At 37.3% G+C, this 23,623-nt stretch overlaps 1 protein-coding gene and 1 long non-coding RNA gene across 9 annotated transcripts in view; one reads left to right on the forward strand and one right to left on the reverse strand.

Annotated features, from left to right (window-relative positions):
* lyst (lysosomal trafficking regulator) overlaps positions 1-23,623 on the forward strand; it is a 227,188-nt gene that overhangs the window by 90,273 nt on the left and 113,292 nt on the right. For all 8 annotated transcript variants that reach the window (XM_053679574.1, XM_053679575.1, XM_053679573.1 and 5 more), the window contains 12 exons: positions 4,206-4,315; positions 6,553-6,904; positions 10,630-10,756; positions 10,888-11,061; positions 11,523-11,686; positions 13,988-14,178; positions 16,834-17,082; positions 21,785-21,958; positions 22,437-22,586; positions 22,694-22,831; positions 22,920-23,118; positions 23,388-23,516. In XM_053679574.1, the coding sequence (XP_053535549.1) occupies positions 4,206-4,315; positions 6,553-6,904; positions 10,630-10,756; positions 10,888-11,061; positions 11,523-11,686; positions 13,988-14,178; positions 16,834-17,082; positions 21,785-21,958; positions 22,437-22,586; positions 22,694-22,831; positions 22,920-23,118; positions 23,388-23,516 (2,157 nt within the window). The remainder of the gene's footprint in view (positions 1-4,205; positions 4,316-6,552; positions 6,905-10,629; positions 10,757-10,887; positions 11,062-11,522; positions 11,687-13,987; positions 14,179-16,833; positions 17,083-21,784; positions 21,959-22,436; positions 22,587-22,693; positions 22,832-22,919; positions 23,119-23,387; positions 23,517-23,623) is intronic.
* LOC128632715 (uncharacterized) lies at positions 14,191-16,811 on the reverse strand. Its single transcript, XR_008396268.1, has 4 exons — positions 16,024-16,811; positions 15,697-15,767; positions 15,519-15,559; positions 14,191-14,931 (listed from the first exon to the last, which is right to left on the reverse strand). It is a non-coding gene; the product is annotated as an uncharacterized LOC128632715 (long non-coding RNA).

The following is a 23,623-nucleotide window of genomic DNA, read 5'->3' on the forward strand; positions in this document are numbered from 1 at the left end:
GTCAATTCTCATGAGGTGGCGTCTAATTCACTCAAACATCTGTAACTTTTGATTTTTTGTATGCCCATGAACAAAACTTGATCAGCCCGTTCAGGACACAATAGGCATTTGAAGGGGTTTAAAATGCACAGTGTTTATGAAACCTGAATGATAGGTCCCTCTAGTGACTCCCCCCCACCCCCCTCCCCCCAAAAAAAATCGCTGCATTGTCACTCCAATTGGCCATTGATTGGCTATTCTATTTTCACTTATAAACAAGCATGTAAATCTCATACAAAATAAGGTGGACAGGAAATATTCTCTTCAATCTTGATTCAGTCACTTATGCAACAGAATTTGCTTTTTGGAACATTTAGCCCCACCCAATAATTTTTTTATACATAATTTGATTAATATGCAAACCAATCTTTTTCAAACTATTCATATGTTTTTTGCCAGATCTTCCAAACTGTGGTATCAAATTACTCAGCAGAATCTGTCTATCAATAATGAATAAAAATCTGTTGACATTTGGAAAACATGTGGTCGCCACCTACAAATCAGTCATTCCAAGGCGGGGCTTACTCAAACAGCTATAAACATGTATGTTAGATGTATATGCACAAAATACAAAAGGTGTATTCAGTGCTAGATTCTGAGGCCGAGATTGGGGTGTGGTCACCTCAGGGGGCATGGTTAAGTTTATGTGTATATTTCCCACATACCATATGACTGATAGAGCTGAAATGCTCTTACAACCGCCTAAGAACAAGCTTGGAACCACCTCCCATACCATATGCACCAATTGACAATGCCCTATCAAGCCCTTAGCAACACCAGGTATTGGCTGTGCAATCCCTCTGCAGTTTCTTCAGGAAATGCATTTTTCTAGTTATTTTCCCAACACTTTTGCCATTTTTGCGGCACTTACCATGCTCAAAAACTCACAAAACTTGGCATTCAGGTCAGAATTTCATGCCCTCATTTCCTGGCAAAGCAATGGACTCGGATGTGACTCACAGACTCTATAGTGCCCCCTGTGACTTTTCGCAATTGTGGCCATATATTTTCACCTACATGTAAGAAATTTAATAGGTATGTGTGACTTGTTTGGACAAATAAATTTCCAAAGTGCATCCATTAACTCATCAGGATGATATGAAAATATCCATGATTGGGAAGGAATTTTTGATTCTCAGTGTTGCTATGCCAATACATTCATTCAACATGTCAAGCTATGCAAACAGAACGTTTGGTATAACAGCACTGTACATTTTGTGATGTGGCACAATCACATCTTCATACCAATAGTAATTCATTGTTAAAGTGCCACCAACTGGAAACCCCCCATGAGCCTCTCTTCCCTGTTTTTTGAGAACTAGACCCCCCACCCCCCCAATAAAACCTCCCATAGACATAAAAAAAAGTCAAATTATTGCCTATTATTACCTGGAAAATAAAATGAAAGAAAACAAATAATTATAATTACCATTAGAATTATTTAAAAAGTGTTAAATTTTACACTTCATTGAAGGCCTATTTAATGTTTTGTTTTCTTAGTCAAATTTTACAGCTTTTTTCTTTTTCAGTTTAAATCCAAAAGTGCCATTTTTGCGTAGAAAGGATGAGAAGGATTGTCCATGATAGCTTTACCATGGTTTGTCTTCACTGATACCACATTCACGTTATGACTGCACAGTTCCTGCTTGGACCTTCCAGTTGCTGCTTGCAGCTATATTTTGTGGCTCAAAAACTCTCACAAATTGGCACACACATCAAAAGTGTTGGCCGTCTTGGTCTAGCAAAAAATTGGTCCCAGGCGTGGCCCTTGGCCTCAATAGTAGCCCCTTTGACAAATATGAGCCTCCAGTTTCACTTGCTTGCACAAAAATTGGTAGGCATATGGGTCTTCTGAAGAGAGACAAATTCCATATCTCATCCATTAACTCCACCTAACAGGAAGCCATTTCAGATTTTGTACATTTTGGCTGGTATCACACTTTTAAATACTCCTAGGAGATTCATCAGATTCAAACCAAACTTGTTAAGCATAATGTCAAGGAGGCCATGATGCTAAATTACCTAAATTTTTGATATCTTAAATGATGTTGCCATGCAGGGGCAATCAATTAACATTAGACTGCACAAATAGGACGTGTGGCATATTTTCACTGTACATCATGCAATGTAGCCCCTAGTTAACATGTGTGTTCAATGCTGGGGCATAGTTACATACATATGCCAATAGTGATTCATTGCAATAGCAAAATAAGCTGTCAACAGGAAGTAAGGCTCATCAACCCAACCTTTTACTACTCTCTCTGTGTATCAAACGTTTAAATACTACTAGGAGAGTCAAGCCAAATTTGATTTGATGTATGATAAAGAAATTTTCAGTTTTCAATCAATTAATATGTCACATTATGTAATCAGTCAAGTGTGACATAATTCCACAGTATATAATGCTAGGTTCTCCAAAGTTCATATCTGTTCAATGATGGTATGGGGTGTGTGGGGTGTATCCTTTCCCTTTAACTGAAGGGGTGTGTACCAAAGGAATTTTACTCACAGAGTAAGATATACGAATCATCCTTTATATGGACTTCGGTTTATTAAAGAACAAAAGGATTACAATTATCTTAACTCAGAAACCATCCATCCATCTTCTACTGCTTACTCCTTTTCAGGTTCACGGGGAACGTGTAGCCTATCCCAGGTAGCATCGGGCACAAGGCAGGGTATACCCAGCGTATACCCTGCCCAGCGATGGAGTGGCACTCTGTCCAGGGTGCCTCTGTCCCAAGGCAGGGTATACCCTGCCTTGTGCCCGATGCTACCTGGGACAGAGGCACCCTGGACAGAGTGCCACTCCATCGCTGGGCACAATGACATAAACATTCACACACTTTAGACACGCCATGCGTGTCTTTGTACTGGGGGAGGAAACCAGAGTACCCGGAGGAAACCCCTGCAGCACGGGGAGAACATCCGCACACACATGGCCCCAGCGGGACTCGAACCCCAGGTGTGAGGTGAACGTGCTAACCACTAAGCCACCATTCGTCCCTTAAGCTTATATACATCTTTGACTGTCAAGGTTGAGGTTCTTTACATAGTTTAATCATAATGCAGTTTTAATCATTTTCACATACAGTAACATCACATAACATATCAGCATCAGCTTGTATTTTACATTAAGCTGGAAATAATGGTAGGACTGAGGCTACATATATCTGAGATCCAAATCTCCTATAACAACACGCTTGTTATAGGAAACAACACATCTTTAGAAGAGGCTTCCTTCTGGGACATCAGCCATGCAGACCAATTTGATGCACTGTCTGGTGTATGGTCTGAGCACCGACAGGCTGACCCCCCACCCCTTCATCCTCTGCACTCATACGTCTATTTCCCAAACACAACCTCTCAACGCTGATCACGTGCACTCAACTTCTTTGGTCGACCATGGTGAGGCCTGTTCTGAGTGGTCCTGTTAAACTGCTGTATGGTCTTGGCCAACATGCTGCAGCTCAGTGTCAGGGTCTTTTCAATCTTCTTATAGCCTAGGCCATCTTTATGTAGAGCAACAATTCTTTTTTTTCAGATCCTCAGAGTTCTTTGCCATTTTACACACCTGCTCCCCATTCACACCTGAGACTTTGTAACGCTAACAAGTCACATGACACCGGGGAGGGAAAATGGCTAATTGGGCCCAATTTGGACATTTTCACTTAGGGGTGTACTCACTTTTGTTGCCAGCGGTTTAGACATTAATGGCTGTGTGTTGAGTTATTTTGAGGGGACAGCAAATTTACACTGTTACACAAGCTGTACACTCACTACTTTACATTGTAGCAAAGTGTCGTTTCTTTCAGTTGTCACATGAAAAGATATAATCAAATATTTACAAAAATGTGAGAGGCGTACTCAGTTTTGTGAGATACTGTGTGTGTGTGTGTGTGTGTGTATGTATGTATGTGTATATATATATTAATATAATGTATATATAAAAAGAATATGCAATATTTGGGGTTTTTACCTTTTTAGTTTTCTATATAATTATCGTGAGGACGCTTATGAGACAAGATTAATATTCTTTTGAAAATAGATGGAATAATACAAAAATATACATATTGCATTTTGCTGTATGATTGATTGCGCAACACACAAGACCATGTTGTGGGCATGCAGAAACATCCGGGTCTAACTAGTTGTCTGTTCTTCAGAGTGCCAGACCTTGCTAGTGGAATTGCTGGTTTCAATGGTGAAAGACAGGATAACAGCAGAGGAAGTGGCCCTGTTGATCCATCTCTTCTTGGAGAAGACTCCACCTACTGTAAGACTCCTCCCACATCACTTTACACTGAACAAGTTTATTGCACTCTTTACATTTCAAGTTCATAACTACATAAATGGAGACTTGAACCAAAAAATATCAAAGTGTTGAATATTAAAGTGCCCCTATTATGCTTTTTCGGATATTTCCTTTCATGAAGTGTGTTATATAGCTGTTTGTGAACGTACAAATTCTGCAAAGTTTAAAAAAAATCAAAGTGCATGACAAATGGACTTACTGACTCCCAAAAGAAAGAACCGATTCTGAACAGCCTGAGTCATCAGAAATTCCAGACTTACTTCCTGCACAAACCTACGTATGTTTGTAACAAAAAACCCCGCCTCTGGTCTTCATTGGCTGCTCGCGAAAACAGCGAGTTTTTGCTTCCACATAAAAAGGGCGATTTGTAAATCCCCATTTTTGTAATTGGACAATTGGCTTGCTCAGCTGGCAGCATGTGTTTTTCCTCACATTATTCCCACATAATTTCATATATAAGTAAACTGATAAAATGTCTAGAGTTGATTTCAAGTGTGCAATTTGCATTTGGAATCTGTTGTTAACTCTCAATATGAAATCCCAAGAGCTGGCACACCAGTGAAGCAGGCCATTGTTATGCTGAAAAAATCTAAACAAACCCAAAAGACAAACCCATCTTCAGAAGTAAGAATTTACTGGTGAGCTCAGGAACATGAAAATGCCCAAAAGACCACAAAAAACAACTGTGATGACAGTAGAGTTCTTGTTCTGGTCAATAAAAAAAAAAACATTTACAACAGTTGGCTAGATCATGATCATCCTCCAGGTGGTAGGCATATCATAGCCTTTTCCAGAATACAAAATGCACAATATGGACCACAAGATGCAAGACATTGGCAAACCTTAAATACTGGAAGACCAGATTAGAGTTTTAGTTTAGTTTATTGATTTATAAAGCACATATTTCAACAGATGTTGAAAGTGTTTTTCAAGAAATATAAAACAGAATTAAAACAAATTAAGAGTAAACAAAAACCAAAGATAAGACCAATGAAAAATTTATACCCTCAAATTTAAACATAAAGAATACAAATAAGTCTTCAAAGAAGATTTAAACATAGAAACAGAAGGGGAAGATCTGATGTGGAGAAGAAGACTATTCCAAAGCCTAGGAGCAGCCGCCAAGAAAGCCCGGTCACCTTTAGCCTTAAGATGTGAACGAGGAACTGAGAGCAGTAATTGACTGGATGATCGAAGTTGTCTTGAAGAAGTGTACGGGCTGAGAAGATCTCAAATATACTGCGGAGCAAGTCCATGCAAAGCTTTAAAAACAAAAAGCAAAATTTTCTGTGTTAAATCGACATGGAACTTGACCAGTAACCAGTGAAGAGAAGCGAGCATAGGTGTAATGTGCTCACGTTTTTAGTGCCAATCAGTAATCTGGCTGCAGCATTTTGTACCCATGTACACACACACACACACACACACACACACACACACACATATACATATATATATATATATATATATATATATATATATATATATATATATATATATATATATATATATATATATATATATAAAATGTATGTACGTGTGTGTGATGCTAATAGTGGGTCTTTTTCAGTGTATTAAAGTCTGCATTCTTAGTAAAACTGTTATGAAAGCTATTAACTATTAAGACCCCCTAGAGACAGAGGGCTGGTAGTCAACTTGAAAGTCATTAATTTACCAAATTCCAATACCTTACATTATCATGCACACCATCAGCATGTTTGGCAAATAAAAGTGACTGCATACAGGAAAAAGCACCTGATATCCACTGTAAAATATGGTGGTAGACCATTGATGCCCTTGGGCTGCTTTTTTGACTGGTCATTCAGAGGATCTTGTAATGACAGATGCCAGAATGAATTCTGTAGCATGATAGTTTACTCCAAAACTACATTGCTTCTGCCAGGAGGCTATATGTTATTGTTGCACATTATGGTAGTGCTATCAGGTCCATTTGACCTAAATAGGGTCCATGGGAAGTGTTTTCTCCAAGACACATACTGCTTACTTTTCCATGTTTGCACAATTTTTGTTAGGATTTACAAATGCCTCTATTCAAATAGCAGAATTTTCTGTTTTTATGCCCATTGCTTATTTTAACCATATGGTTGCTTTTACCACTTTATCTCTCTGAAACCTGCAATAAATAATAATTCTGCTGACTTGTTATAGTGTTATAGTTTCTTTCTGTTCTCCTTTAGATGATTCTGCTGAATGGCATTCTCCAGATGGTGGAGGCTAACACCGAAATGGAGCCACTATATTACTTGTCTTTTCCCATGTCCCTGTGCACCAGTGCCTCCAACAGAACCACCAATGGAGGGGTTGGCATCAGGGCAGCAGTGAATACTCTTTGGAGGGGCAAGCTTGGCACAGGCAAGGGGGAAGGTGAGAGTCATGCCCCGCATTGTCAGGCTTCCCCTTGGCACATTGCTCCTCTTCACCTGCCTCTGGTTGGGCAAAACTGCTGGCCGCACATGGCCAGTGGCTTTAGTGCCTCACTCTGGATCCGACCTGTGAAGAACAATGATGAGGAGTGGCCTACACAAAGAGGTAAAGAAAAGCTTTCCACAGTTGTTTTAATTTGAATTCTCTTTTGATTTAACTTTATGGATTTAAATTTTTCTATTGCAAGAGTTTCAGCAGGTCTTCTCGAAATTAAAACTGAAAATTAATCTGTAATAATCACTTAAAAGACAAATTTCTTGTTTGTCAGTAGTCTTTTTACTACAGTGCAGCAACTTTTGCCTGCCTTTAAATGGCATCTGATTTTTTAGTTTGTCACTGTAGATTTGCACATTGGTTTATATGATGTCATGCTCCCCACAGTCAGCTAGCATTGAACAGAAAACACTGAGTCAACTCACACTCCTGTCATGACTGGCAAGCAACAAAACGATCAGGATTGTTGCTGCCCAGCAAGGGTGACGTTATTTCAAATAACAGTGGATAAAACCAAAATCTTGCTTTACATTATTACCACTCAAACATGCCGATTCACTACTAAATAGGCAACAAAATTGGTTCGAATTTGCGTTTAATTTAGTCTTAAAACAGAGTAGTTGGTGATCATACATTTAAGAAGAATTCATTCTGCACCCTATCCACCATCCCTCTTAAAGTCAAATACATTTTTTATCATCTTATCCATATGAAATATACAGTACAGTGTGACAAAATATTGCCTTCAGTTACACAGTACAGTTATTCATGGTGATACAGTCTTGAATGTACAGTGGTTCTTGAAAGTTTGAATTTTCTATGTAGTTAGAATTTTCTACATTTCTGCATAAATATGACCTAAAACATAAGATTTTCACACAAGTCCTAAAAGTAGGTAGAGGGAACCCATTTAAACAAATGAGATAAAAATATTATACTTGGTCATTTATTTATTGCAGAAAATGACTGAATATTACATATCTGTGAGTGGTATGTGAATCTTTACTTTCAGTATGTGAAAGTAGGTGAACCTTTGCTTTCAGTATCTGATGTGACCCCCTTGTGCAGCAATAACTGCAACTAAACATTTCCAGTAATTGTTTCAGTCCTGCACATCCGCTTGGAAGAATTTTAGCCCATTCCACGGTATAGAACAGCTTCAAATGTGGTATGATGGTGGGTTTCCTCACATGAACTGCTTTCTTCAGGTCCTTCCACAATATTTATATTGGATTAAGGTCAGGACTTTGACTTGGCCATTCCAAAATATTAACTTTATTATTCTTAACCATTCTTTCGTAGAATGACTTGTGTGTTTAGGGTCGTTGTCTTACTGCATGCCCCACTTTCTCTTAAGATTCGGTCCATGGACAGATGTCCTGACATTTTCCTTTAGAATTCACTGGTATAATTCAGAATTTATTGTTCCATCAATGATGGCAATTCTGGGCCAGATGCAGCAAAACAGACCCAAACCATGATATTGCCACCAGCATGTTTCACAGATGGGATAAGGTTCTTATGCTGGAATGCAGTGTTTCCTTTGCCCAAACATTTCACTTCTCATTTAAAACAAATATTCTATTTTGGTCTCATCTATCCACAAAACATCCTTTCAATAGCCTTCTAGCTTGTCCATGTGATCTAGCTTGTCCTGCTCATCTACAAACTGCAGATGAACAGCAATGTTCTTTTATGAGAGCAGTGACTTTCTCCTTGTAACCCTGCCATGCACACCATTGTTGTTCAGTGTTCTCCTGATGGTGGACTCATGAACATTAAAATTAGCCAATGTGAGAGAGGCCTTTCGTTACTTAGATGTTACCCTGGCTCCTTTATGATCTTGCAGACTATTACATGTCATGCTCTTGGAGTGATCTTTGTCAGTTGATATCTCCTGGGGAGGGTAATAATGGTCTTGAATTTCCTCCATTTGTACACAATCTGTCTGACTGTGGATTAGTGGAGTCCAAACTATTTAGAGATGGGTTTGTAACCTTTTCTTGCCTGATGGGCATCAACAACTCTTTTACTGAAGTCCTCAGAAATCTCATTTGTTCATTCATCGTTCAAATGTGTTGTGAAGATCAGACGTTGATATATCCCTGTTCTTTAAATAAAATCACTCACACCTGATTGTCATCCCATTGATTGAAAACACAACTGGCTCTAATTTCACCTTCAAATGCTAATCCTAGAGATTCACATATTTGCCACTTACAGATATGTAATATTGGATCATTTTCCTCAATAAATGAGTGAGCAAGTATAATATATTTTTTTATTTGTTCATTTGGGATCTTTTGGTCTTCTTTTTGGGACTTGTGTGAAAATCTGATGATGTTTTGGGTCATATTTATTCAGATATTAGAAAATTTTAAATGGTTTTAATGGTTCACAAACTTTCAAGCACCATTGTACATGAAATTGCCAACAGTGCAGCAGTTTCATAGAATTTATTAAACTGATCAGGTTAACGCTGTAGGAATTACACTGCTTTTTGTATGTGGTTCCCCCTGCCCAACACTGCAACCCCCGCCCTCCACTCATTTTTTTTAAGGGACCAAACGTAATTGAACAATTGGCTGCTTAGCTGTTCCATGGCCAGGTGTGTGTTATTCCCTCATTATTTCACTTACAAGTAAGCAGAATCAAAGTCTAGAGTTGATTTTAAGTGTTGCATTTGGAATCTGTTGCTGTTAACTCTCAATATGAACTCCAAAGAGCTGTCACTGCCAGTAAAGCAAGTCATCATTAGGCTGAAAGATCAAAGCAAACCCATCAGAGAGCTAACAAAAATATCGGTACATTCATAAAAAGAAAGAATGCACTGGTGAGATCAAGAACACCAAAATACCTGTAAGTCCACAGAAAATACCCATTATAGATGACAGATTAATTCTTTTGATTGGTGAAGGAAAACCCCTTCATAACAGTTGGCCAGATCACGAATGCATTCCAGGTTGTAGGTGTATCAGCCAAAGTCAACAATCAAGAGAAGCCTTCACCAGAATAAATACAGAGGGTTTACCACGAGATGTAAGCCTCAAAAACAGGGAGACCAGATTTGAGTTTGCCAAATATATCTTTAAAAAAGAAGAAGAAAAGAAAAATGATAGCCTATAGAGTTCTGGAACAACATCCTATAGACAGATGAGCCAAAGGTCAACTTGCAGAAGAGAAGGGTATGAAGAAGGGAAGAAACTGCTCATGAGCCAACGCATACCACCTCATCTTAAGGTGTGGGCATGTATGGCTGCAAATGGAACTGGTTCCCTTGTATTTACTGACTTCTGAGAAAAGCAGCAGGATGAATTTTGAAGTTTATAGGCCTGTATATTATCTGTAGAGATTTAGTCAAATGCCTCAAAACCCACTGGCCAGCACTTCACAGTACAGATGGACAATGACCTGAAGCATACTTCAAAACCAACCTAAGACTTTTTGAAAGCAAAGAACTGGAATGTTCGGCAATGGTCAAGTCAATCACCAGACCTAAATTCCATTGAGCATGCATTTTCTCTTGCAAAGGCAAAACTGAAGGCAAAACACCCCAAGTGCAAACAAGAACTGAATACAGCTGCAGTAAAGGTCTGGGAGAGCAGCACCAGGGAAGAAACCCAGTGTTTGGTGAGGTCTATGGGTTCTACTCTTCATGTAATTATTGACTACAAAGGATTTGCAACCAAGTATTGAAAATGGCAGTATAATTCATGATTATCATAGTTTGTCCAATTACTTTTGGTCCCTTAAAAGGAATTTTAACTATTATATTTAGCAGAATATTTATCTACTGGATATCTGACTGTGTCTGTCTGTGTGGTTGTATTTTCCAGCTGAGATTATACGGGGTGGTGGAGTCCAGCAAGGAGAAAAAGACCTCCTTCATGTTCTTTCCATCGGCTCCAAAGCCCTAATGCTGCAAGTGTGGGCTGACATTTCTTCAGGAGCCTGCACCTTCAGGTAGGAATCAAGTGTAAATTTTAGTGCTCATTAGGATGTATTGTGTTAGTGGATTTTACACTGGTAAATAAATTCTGTATAGTGCAGTGAATTAACTATATCTGAATTAACTTCTGGATTTGTGGCCAAAGGATCAGCATCGATCCTAATGATGAAATGAAGGCTGGTCTGCTGGCCCAGGCCGAGTCTTTGCATGGTGTACTGAGTGTAGGCCGGTGGCAGCACCTTGCTCTCACTTATACACAGCAGCCTGAGGGCAAGAAGAACATCCGTGGTCGGTTGGCACTCTGGGTGTGTGGCATCAAGTAAGTCACTCAGATCACCACTTGCATTCGTCCATTTAGTTGAGTAATATACTTCTAGTATTTTTGTAAGGGATAGTTAAGTGATTAAAGAATTAAATAAATTTAGGGTTTTTTTTTTTTTAATATTAATAAGTGAAAATAAGATCTTGGAGTCAATTTAAGATTTAAAGTCTACATAATAAATTATAATTTCATTTTTAAAACACATGTTGTGTAAGAAATAATAGACTTTCATAAGAAATGAGAATGCAGTTGAGTGTAGTATTAACAGTAGTGTTTTTATGCTGCCCTGGTGTAAACAGTGGCTCTATGAATGACCACTTAAATGAAAAAAGCAATGCTGCATTCCTTCTGTGGCTATTCAGTTGATTCTATCTAATGAAAAGATCAATGTAACATTGTACCTAAAGTAAGCTGCAGTAATGTCTGTCTCCTATAACATCTGTCTATACTTTCACCAGAAAATGTGAGGTCTCACTAGACTACACCCTCCCCAGGAAGTCCAGTCTGTCATCTGATAGTAGCAAGACCTTTTGCATGCTGGGCCATTTCCTGAACAGCTCAGAAGTGTTGCCACAAACCTTGACTTCCCATTTGGATATGGGCAGTGTGCTTTTGTTTAATGGTATGACTCTCAGTTACACAAGTGAAAAACTCTCTGTTCATGTCCCTGTGCCAAAGTGTACTGTGAATTTAAGGTAGATTTTTTCTTGGTATAAAATGTAGCTGAGATTTTGCTATTATTATATAGTGAAGTGGTTTAATGTAGTTAAGTTTTTTTATTATTTTTTTTTAGTGTTCATAATGTAGTGTTATACTTGTATGACAGCCTACTGTCGTAGTGAATGTCGTAGAGCCTACCATATAATAGTAAATGTCCACAAAGTTGCATTAAGCTTTTTGCTTCATTTCAAGTTGCTTAACAGAGTGTTCTTTTTTTAAATTGAACATTCACTTTATAAGAGAGGAACTGTTGTAGAAGTGAGCAATATGACAATTGATCTAGTATACCCATTGAAATTCTTCTTAAGACATGGATCTTTTCACATAGGTTACTAGTGAAACAATAAAACACAATACAGGAGGAAAAAAAATTGAAAGGAGAAAAAAAAAAATAGAGAACATGAACTGCTGTTGCAGTGCCCACAATGGGGGCATGTGACGTCACTCAGCACCTGAAAACCTTGGTCTCTATTTCAGTGAATCTTGCCTCATTGGTCGGTTAGTAATCAAGTTCATGTGATAAGGTGTTTATTATATAAATGAACAATATGAACACTGTGGTTAGCGACTATGTTCATTCATAAATAATGAAATAGGAAGTAATTTGGAGCAATATGGAGCCGCCCACTATGTTGTGATTGACTTGTACATTAGCCTTTCCTAGAAATTATTTTGCTTTTGGTATATCACAAACAATGCAAAATGTTTGTATGCCTCTGCCACTAACTGGTGGACAAATTATGTTTTCTGTTGTCTGTGCGTTCATTTGTTCGTACTTCCCGGATATTCTTTGATTTGTTCTTGAACTCAAGCGTATAAATGTTTGAAGGATTTATGAGATTCTCATTCAGTATGTTTACATGGACAACAATAATCTGATATTAACCTGATTAAGACAATACTCTGATTATGAAACTACCATATAAACAGCGATTATTGATTACCTTAATCTGACTGAAGTCGTACTCGAAGTAAACACAAATCGAATTAAGACGTGGAGTATTCCTATTTTAGTCGCATTATCGAAGTGCATTACAGACATGTACACACCTTAATCACACTATTAAAGTTGTGTGGGAGTTTTCACTGCATTTTGCGACAGGACACATACACACACGGCAGTGCTCAACCGTTTGACGGCAAACGAGGGCATGGCTGCATACGAAACCGCGTACTTACCTACTATAAAGTAGGCAAAATGCACGTATTTCGGCTACTATATATTAGGTAAATATGTGGTTTTGGACACAGCCCCTTCACGCAGACATCTATTTGCACATATGGTATGACAAATAATTAACTGCACTCGAAGATTTCGTAAATTAAAAATAAAACACACAAAACCGTATATGGTACCATAACTAAGACGAACTGTACATTGATACGTGAAATTCTGGAGGGAACGTCAGACTACGTGGCGTGGGGATGTAATGATGTGTGCCATTAATCAATATATGTTCTATAACATGTAAAACAGGAACATGAAAGGAATATTCTAAAAGCAACTCATGTAAACACATTAATCACAGTATTGTCTTATTCAGAATAAGCTCAATAATTAGATTATTGCTGTCCATGTAAACGTACTGATTGTAACCAGCAGATGAACTGATTAGATTTGGAATTGATCCAAACAGGGTCACAGCAAGGTCAAATGTCTGAAATAGTTTTCTGAATAATAATAATGTCTGAATAATTTTCATCCTTCCTATTTGATGTATATATTTTAATGGTATTTGAGGCACACAAATTAGTAACAAAAAGGACTTGACTTTTTGGCAGCAGTGGCATTTGGTTAGTGTTTTTCTGCATATTAAGCAAGGAATTAGATTTAAAAGCAGTATTTTGTGAAGTTATGTGATTTTTATAATGGTAACTAAAGAATAATAAAATATCAGTCAGTAAATATGGTCATTGTGAAACTATGATACATTATACATGAACATAATACTGTGATACCATGATTTATTGTCTAGACTGTCCTGGGGTTTTGAAGAGTAGGGTAGTTATTGGTGTTTTTATGGTATAATGCAACAATCAGTTAATAAAACATCATAATGTCAAAGAAATTATACAACTAAAGTACCTGATTTCTAAATTTAAACTAATACTCTTGCAGCAAAATTATTATTATTTTTTTTTCTATGCTAACCATTTTACCATACCTATTTTTTGCTGATAAACTTTTGCTTTTCTGTTTAAGGCTCCAGAATACGCACTGATGAGGCCTTTTATCTGTACACAAATGGTCCTGACTTTAACTCCATAATGCCATGCAAGTATGGAAAGCCCAGTGGGACATTCTCCAAGTACATTACTCAGGAAGGGCTTCAGTGTGAGCAAGTTCGGGAGCTGCTGATGAGGAATTCTGAAATAGACACTTCATTTATTATTGTAAGTTTTGAGCAAAATTAAGATTATTGCATAAGGATGTGATATCAGTTTGTCATGAGCTCAGTACACTTGAATTGTAATATTAACTCACCCTTACACATTTGTGACTTATTATACTTATGAGTTTAAATACAGTTGAGTGCAAAAGTGTGCTTTCCCTTAGGCAAGACAAGAAGTCAAATAAACATTATTTAATAGTTTTTTTCCCCCTACTTTTTCTGATGGGACTGTTGTGGCAACAGGCTGAGAAGGTTAGCCCAATTTCCAACCAGATTCCAGGTCCTCCTGGGGAATCCCCAGACATTTCCAAGCTGTAGGATATAATTTCTCCAGCAGGAAAAGTGTGATTCTCCTCTTTATTGGAATTCGCGCTCAGTAGATGCCACCATACTAGTTTGCTAGTCCAAAGGCACTAGATCTAGCAGAACTCAGTGCAACAGAAATTTTTAGCACTGCCTCCTGTGCTCCTCAGTATACTCCTTCCATCACTCAACAATATCCCCAATAAAAGTGAATACCAAATATTTTGGCAGGGACTAACACAGATGTCTGGAAACTCACTAACTTATAAAGCACTGGCACTGCATAGACTCCTGCCATAATTCTGAAATAAACATCTTCTAAAAGAAAACTTCACCATATCAAAGATTATAAGCTTTTTTATATAACACATTTTTAATCCATTTATTATTAGGCTTCGATTACATGGATCTTCCTTCACCTTCCTTCACTTGGATCGTCCCTGTCAATGAGCTGTTATTGGAACAGTAAAGAATTAGAAGAAGTGCATTAATAAACACCTGTCATTAATGTTGGTCATAAATGTTCAGATCCATGCAGCTATAGAAATTTAATCAACACCTGATTCAAGAATTCAGGGAAGCTATGTTAAAATTATGGTAATCAAGACAACCTATGTTAAAAGAAAAATGATTTGACAGTCTTTCGGGTGTGACGTCATAGCTCACATGTCCTTCCTGTATCCATGGAACTATTCTGCTGATTTTCACATATGACCAGCAAAAACATTATGCTACATCAGCTGTTATGTCACAGTATGAGAACATATGCATGCCTAGAGGATAACGGTTTGATCTTGCAACAGATATTGGCATATGAATAGCATATGAATAGCATATGAATATTTCCCAGCACTATATATTTTCACTTTTTAAATAATTTTTTTAATGTAAAAATCTTTGGTGAATTTTTAAGTTGTTTCATAGTAAATCAGAATTTTTCACTGCATACTTGACCTGCTCTCTGCACACCTGTATAAAAGAATTGTTTTAGAGAGAAGGGTCACTGCAAATGTGTGCAGTGTTATTTTCACTGATCACCTTTATTCTGTGAAACATTACTCTCCTGCTGAGAGTGGCCTCTTCCAGGATGACAGTTCCCCCATCCACATGGCATGATGAGAATAAAAATGAGGAGCAACATGTTAGACATAAGTCTCCACCACCATCATCAATACACCAAATGAGGGAATATCTTTTGGACAAATGCTGTTCATACCTCCAGTGCAGTTCAAAAGATGTGTAGAATCTATGATAAGGCTAAGCTGCTCTGGTGCATTTGTCACCTATCTTGATATATAAATAAAGATAAACCATGGGGGATGTAAACATTTGCACTCAACTATATATGTAGTAAAGATCTCTCTCTCGCGCTCTCTTGCTCTCTCTCCATATATATATATATATATATATATATATATATATATATATATATATATATATATATATATATATATATATATACACATCGCGGAGTATTATAGTAGACATAGGATAGTTACATACGTTGTTAATGTTATGTCCCTTTAAATAAATACGTCTTTACCTGCTTCCGTACTCTACTCCCTTATGTCTCGCGACGTGACAGAATACTCCGGAACAGAAACAAAACAAACGTGCACGTGTCCACAGTAAACAATGTCACGGTTGTCAACATCTGTAGAGCATGCGCTCGCGCACGTGCATGCGCGCGCCCGCTCATCGCTCCAAGTGCGCTGCCGGAAGTGGAGGTCGTGAAATTCACGCGTCTCACTCTGGTTGCTAGGCTATTTGGTACATCATGAAACACGTCGTTGTTCGATCAAATTTATTCGGCCTTTTCACTTATACAGCCGAACACCGAAAGTGCTTTTTTTTTGCTATTTTCGGCCAAATAATTTCGGTTTACAAACATTCGGTGCATCCCTTGTATATGTATGTATATATGTATGTGTGTATGTATATAGAAATATATTCATATATATGTGTCATTGCTCTCACACTCCCAAATACCGGTCACTGGAAGTTCAACATGTGTGCTACGTGTACTCACTTTTGTGAGATTGTGTGTGTATGTATATATATATGTGAATATATATATATAATATACTGAATATATTATATAATATAATTTATTCAGTGTCATGCATTTTAAACAGCAGAACACTGAGCAGCAATTAAATACTAATAAAAGTTATTTGTAAAAAAAAAAAAAAAAAGGAACTAAGTTAAGTCTCTCATCCACTGATGTTAGATTCTCTTTTTCAAAATCAAGATATATATTGTCTCCTAGAAATAAATTTCCCTGAAGTGTCTGTTTGATTTAATGATTATCTTTTCTCTTTCTTTTATGTAAATGCCTAAATTCATCACCCAGGATAGCCTAGCTGTTGTCTACTCTCCCAGCAATCCTTCCATCTACACCATCTATGAGCCAGTGATCCGCCTGAAAGGTCAGGTCAAGGCTCCTGTAGCATTCCAGAGGCCCTTCAGTGCTAAAGAATTGCAGAGCTCTGTGCTGGAGCCTCTGTCACTCAGGCGCTTGCAGGCTTTGCAGCCCCTTGGACTCCACAGCTGTCTCCATAAGATCGGTGGCACTGGTGCATTCATCTTTCTCTTTGCTCGGGTAATTACTTAATTAACATTTGAACATAGAATATTTTTGGGGTATAAAAAACACTTCAGTTTGAATATACAAGAGTATTCTGTACTTAGGCTCCCCTTCAGTCATGTCTAATAAGCAGTTTGGAACTTATTGACGTATTTTACAAACAGGCTTACTGAAACTGGGCAGCTGCAGATTGGAAAAAGACGAGGCTTTGTGGGGGGTTTTTTCTCCAGTTTTCAACTGTCCAGTTTCAGTAAACCTGTGCTCACTATAACCTCAGATTCCTGTTCTATGCTGACAGTAGTGTAACCTGATTGTAGCCCATCCTCAAGGTTTGATGTGTTGTGTGTTCCGAGATGCTTTTCTGCTCACCATGGTTATAAAGAGTGATTTAGCTTTGAACTGATTTGTGTTACCATAGCCTTCCTGTCAGTTCAAATGAGTCTGGCCATTCGCTTCTGACCTATGTCATCAACAAGATGTTTCCGCCTGCAGAACTGCTGCTCACTGGATATTTTTTGTATTTCACACCATTCTATGTAAATTACTGAGACTGTTCTTCAAGAAAATTCCTGGAGATCGACGTGAGCAGAACCGACAGCTACGTAAGCCACATAGACCCCCAGGACCTGACACTGCCAGTGCCAGTGGTCTAGACTCCAAGACAGGATATAATAGACTCTCACAGTAATGGGGGAGTCACAGCAACACAGTGTAGCACTACAAAAAGACACGGATATCCTCAGTGACACCCCTAGCAGAAAGGAACAGGAATCTAGTGAGAGATTTCTCCATGCTCCAGCTCAGCCCAAAACCACATCTTTAAAGGACTGATGAATGTAAAGCTAGTGGACATTGATGTGTGGATGGAGGGTCAAAAGAAAGATCTGCATAACCAGCAATGCACATACATAAAGAGCCCACTCTTTTTGTTGAGTGACCAAGCCCATTTAACTCTGATGCACCATCATGTCAGTTTTTCCTCTCAATATCTAAATTAATTAACGGAGCACTGAGCCATTAATTACTGGAGCCTATGAGCCATACTAACATTGGGCCTCATTTATTAAGCTAGATACAAACTGATTTATTCATAAGCTTTTCATATGAGAGTTTACACAAGAAATTTGGTATTCATGAAAATCCCCTAAATTCAGCAAAAAATTCATATCATACTTGTGCTCTGGAATATAAATTTACACATAAGAAGTCTTTATCCTCCCTCTTTCAGCTGCTCCCATAGGGTGTCACCACAGTGGATCACCCATCCGCATATTTGAGTCTGGCTCAAGTTTTACACGTAAGAAGACCAACTAATGTAAACCTTGACTTGATCGACTTCAAATCGTTTAATTTACATTGATTACTGCAATTTTAGAAATGTAATAAACTCTCAAGTTTGCATATTTTTATTCAGTTTACAGTATTTAGCAGCCCCCTTATCCATTTTGTGAAAACCGCTCAGCTTATATTATTGGCATTAATTGAGGACTATAAAAAAATTAAAGAAAGTGAGTCAACACAATCTGATAAATTAAGAAAAATAAAACAAATTATTCAATTATCCCAAATGAAAAGCCGCTGTATGAATGGAGGACGGGCTGCTCTGTCTGCACATAGCCACAAACTGATGCCTCACCTGTTGGAAGATGTAGTGCTAGTTGTTATTATTATTATTATTATTATTTATTTATTTATTTTACTGGCATAGAAGTGTGTCAAAAATAACACAGATTTCTGCCTTTCAGTCTTTATCCTCATTGATCATTGAGTCAAAATAACTTTCACTTCTGTCTTTCAGTCCTTACCATCATTGTTCATTTTGTGCTCCCAGCTGTCTGTGCAGTTGAACTTAATTGGAGTTCTGTGGGAGTCAATGCCTGCAAATGAGCTCTGTCGAGAATACAGTTGATCAACAAACACATGAGAGTACAAAGAAAATCAGTGTTTCTGAAAGTTTTGTAAATATGGCAGAAGCCTTTAGTTCCCCACTGTAGTGTGCCTGCAGAGACATCAGTCAAATTTGTTATAATGAATATTATTTGGCTTTTCTTTTCTAATTAAATAAGGTAAAGGGAAAGCAAAAGTGGGGAAAAAATGTAAAACTTTATTAAACTTTATTATATAGACTTAATTATTTTTATAAACTTTGTTTACAAATGGTTTCATGCATTAAATAAAAAGATCAGTGTTTCACTATGGAAAATATATAATGAAATGGTAAAATAAAACAATAATAACACAGCATGAAAATAAATAATAAATAAAATATAATTAATTTAATATATGAATCTTACATTATTAATTTTTTATTTTTAATAATTATAATGGTTAAAGAAAAGAAGGGGAAAATTAGAGATGGAATAATGATGACAACAGATTATTCTAATTATTTGAATTCCATCCAAAAAATGGAACCAGCCCATCTGGCACCAGCAAATTCAAATGCCTTGGTCAAAATGACAGAGATAACATTTTTTTTCTCCATTCTGATGTTTGATGTAAACATTGACTGGAGCTCTTGACGTGTATCTACATTATTTTATGAATATCATTGCTACCACGTGATTGTGACTGATAGGATTATTGCATAAATGGCAGTTGTGCAGGTGTTCATATTAAAATTGCCAGGGAGTGTAAGACTGAAAATCACTTCTGAAATAATTTGTGTTAATGCATCAGGAGAAATATCAGCAGAAATAACTGTCTCACTGACATTTTCTATCTTCTCATGTGCTTTTAGAGGTGTTTGTGTAAGCCTTTAGGAAACAGTGTTTATTTCCAATTCTTTCCAAAAATAGCAACTCAGCACAAATGGTAATGGTTGGCTTATGCTCACAGGCTTTATTACACTTTCGAGAAAAATTCCACGAAAGTCAAAAACACCACTTTTTACTTTCTGTAAATGGATAAAATGAAAATAAAATATTGCAGCCCCTCATTTGGTTTTAAAAACTGATTTTGTGATTCACTAAACAGATGTCAAGGGAAGATCAGTGGAATAGTTAATGTTTTGCACTTTTTAGATATTATGGTATTTTCCTACTTAAATCACAAAAATAATATGTGGAGGTTGTAACACACTTCCTGTTCCAATGAAAGCTGATATTAATTTGTGTTGTATTCAAATTAAAATATGCTAGGAAAGTAAATCTACATAACCAGACTTACATGGGTAATTTATCAAAAACTAATAGTAAAAAATTGTCTGAAAACATTACCTGTGACTATGGCTTCACCTGTCTTTAGTTAAATTCTTAATTTTAGGATGTTTAGAATTATTAGGGATCATTCCATCTCAAGTGGTCCAATGCAGGTTGCTTGACTGTTTTTAATTTTCCCTCTTTTTTTAAATGATTACCTCTATGTATTGACATTGCAAAACCAACAGTTTATTGTATTTATTTATTTTTCACTTGGTTTAACTACGATGGCCATCTTAATGTCATGGCACACAACCTCAATATCTCGGCTCAGGATGGTCCTAGCTCCTTTGAACAAAAACTGATCTCTAGCGGACATTACAAGGTACATAAACATTATGTACATTCTTGTTCCTTAGACTTAGAATTTAAGTCCAAATGTAATGCTCAAGATTGTTCACAGTTCCACTCAGTTTAGCATCAGTTTATAATGGGAATGGTTTGAATCTCAATCTTAACTTTTTTTTTTTAGGGGGTACCTAGGTAAGTATAGTGTGCATGCAGAATATTTCAGGTTCGAGAAATCTCTTTTTTTAAGGGGAAAAGAAAGTGCAATAAAAAAATTCCCCTCAATTTTGGGTTGTACATCTCCTGTGTGGGACCAGATACAAACCCGAGTTTGAGATTTCACTGGTTATATGGGAAAAGCCTACTTTATTATGATAGATCATGCTTCACTGTTGCCAATATAGACCCCATAAGCTATTGTGTCATTCATAAACAATTACTGTAAAATACTTTTCATTATTTATTATTTGTTATGCTTATATATAAATCTGTTAATTTCTCAAAATGCATGAATAAAGTAGGCTTGTTCCCAGTTTTCTACTAGCCCTAGCTCTATAACAAGTGGAATCTCAAACTCAACTCTAAATTGAGGGGAATTTTTTAAAATTGCACTTCCTCACCCCCATAAAAATACAAAAGAGAGCTCTTAAACCTGAAATCTTCTGCATGCTATGTTCAACACTATACTTACCTAGGTAATCCCTAAAAAAAAAAACAAAAAAAAAAAAAACAAGACTCAGATTTGAACTCTTCCCATTATAAATTGACCCTAAATGTGGAATTCTTGAGCATTACATTTGGACTTCAGTCTAAGGAACAAGAATGTTTGTACAAAAATGTACAAAATGTTTCCTTGTAATGTACTCTAGAGATCAGTTTTCTGACCATTCTGATCCAAGATTTTGAGGTTTCCGTCAACAGCTGTATAACCAAAATGTGGTGTGTGCCATGACACAAAGATGGCCATCATTGTTAAACCTAGTAATTTAAAAATAAAAACATTTTAAATTGTTAACAAAAAAACTGGTGGATTTGCTATGCCAATACACAGAAGTAATCGCTCAAAAAATTTGGAAAATTACAAATGGGTCAAGCAATTATTGGACCACTTGAGATGGAATGACCCTTAGTAGATGCTGAAGTTATAGAAATTTTTACAGACAGTTGAGATAATAACCTGTTTTTGGTCTTTTCTTTCCTATTTCTCTCCTTCGGTCTGTCTCACTCAGGCAGTGGAGCTAAGTGATTGTGAGAAGACTCAGGCATTGGCACTGCAGGTTTTGCTGTCACTTGTTAAGCACAATCAGCAACGCATGCATGAGATGGAGTGTTGCCACGGGTACTCCATGATACACCAAGTCCTCATGAAGACCAAATGCATTGTGGGATATCATATTCTTAAGGTGTTCATGCATTAAACATTTATAATTTCAGGAGCTTTTGTCAAAATGTAATGTTTTCTTTATGAGTACAGTATATAATCGGAGCAACTGCTAACTCTGTATATAAAAGCAGGTTCTGTGTGCGCATCTAGGTTACCAATCTTTTCTAACTTATGTTCTAGGCTTGTCTTGCCTTTCATACATTTACCCTTTAAAGGTGCATTAGTGTATATTAGTCAAGATTGGAGCTCCCCTACTCTCCCTTATAAAGCTCATTCATTTCATGGATATGCATACTACAGTTTTTCTGTCTTTATTGTCTATGGTTTTACTTTATTGTTGATGCTTTATGTTTAAATAAAGGTTGTTTTTTTTCCAGTTAATTTCTGTGTGTGTGTGTGTGTGTGTGTGTGTGTGTGTGTGTGTGTGTGTGTGTGTTTGTGTTATAAGGGATCTTATATGTTTCCTACATTTACTTGCTAAATGTCTGTGTGTGTAGGCTCTGTTGGATGGCTGCTGCAGTGGCTCTATCCTGATGGTAAAGGACGACAATCAGTGGCATGTGGACACAGAGTCCACTATTGTGGTGCAAGACCTGAAGCTGCTCTCTGAAATACTACTGGACTGGAAGATATGGGCCAAAGCTCAGGTAACATGCTAAAACACTTCAGAGATATTTATATACAATAATAATGACATTTCCTGCAGATGTGCATCACATAAGGTATGGTTTATCATGTGTTTGATTTTGCTCAGAGTGGAGTGTGGGAGACTCTTTTAGCTGCTCTAGAGATTCTTATCAGAGAGCACCATCCTCAGCAGGCATTCAATATTCAGCAACTGCTCAAATCCCAAGTGGTACACCGGTTCCTGCTAACCTGCCAAGTGCTCCAGGCAAGACCCCACCCTCCTCAAATATTTATTTTTTCTGAAATAACTTTACCTACATTACCTCTTTCCTTGACCTTTTTCATTCTGACAGGAGAATCAGGATGACCACCTTACCTCTGTTCCACACGGAGTGTGCCTGTCCTTCATTAAAATCATTCAGGAAGTACTTGGTTCGCCCCCTGACCTGGACCTGCTGTGTTTGCTCTACAACTTCCTGCTGGCTGTGCACCCACCTACTAACACCTATGTGTGTCACACACCATCCAGCTTTTACTTCTTTCTACATATTGGTGAGGGACCTTATCACTGCAGTAGATGGATGGTTGTGTGAATGGATAAAAGTATAAGGAAGGAATTTAAGAAGAAAAGAAAGCTAAAAAGAAAAATTTAATATAATTGTTGATAGAATTATAGGTAGCTAAAGCAAAAAGGTAAATCTATCTAGTGTATACCTTTTTCTTCTTTCTTCTTCAGCTCCTTAAATAAAAATGTGCTCAAAGTTCCTGCTCCCATATGGTCGCTATTAGATATGTTATTGATGTGTACATTTCTGTCTCAGATGGTAAGCTGTATCAGGAGAAGGTCCAGTCCATGATGTGTCTGCGACAATCCAGCAACGAAGGGAAGTCCACCTGCAGTTCTGTGCTCTCGCTCTCCCCAGCTCCAATCACTGAGATACAAACTGAAGGTAATACACTCCATACACCATCTGAGCAGAGGTCTCAATTTATACCTGTGTATAGACCCCTTTGATTTTGTAAACAAAAAGGGATCCACATGCAAAAAAGACCTGCG

This window comes from Ictalurus punctatus, chromosome 3, assembly GCF_001660625.3.
Source record: "Ictalurus punctatus breed USDA103 chromosome 3, Coco_2.0, whole genome shotgun sequence".
Taxonomy (NCBI): domain Eukaryota; kingdom Metazoa; phylum Chordata; class Actinopteri; order Siluriformes; family Ictaluridae; genus Ictalurus; species Ictalurus punctatus.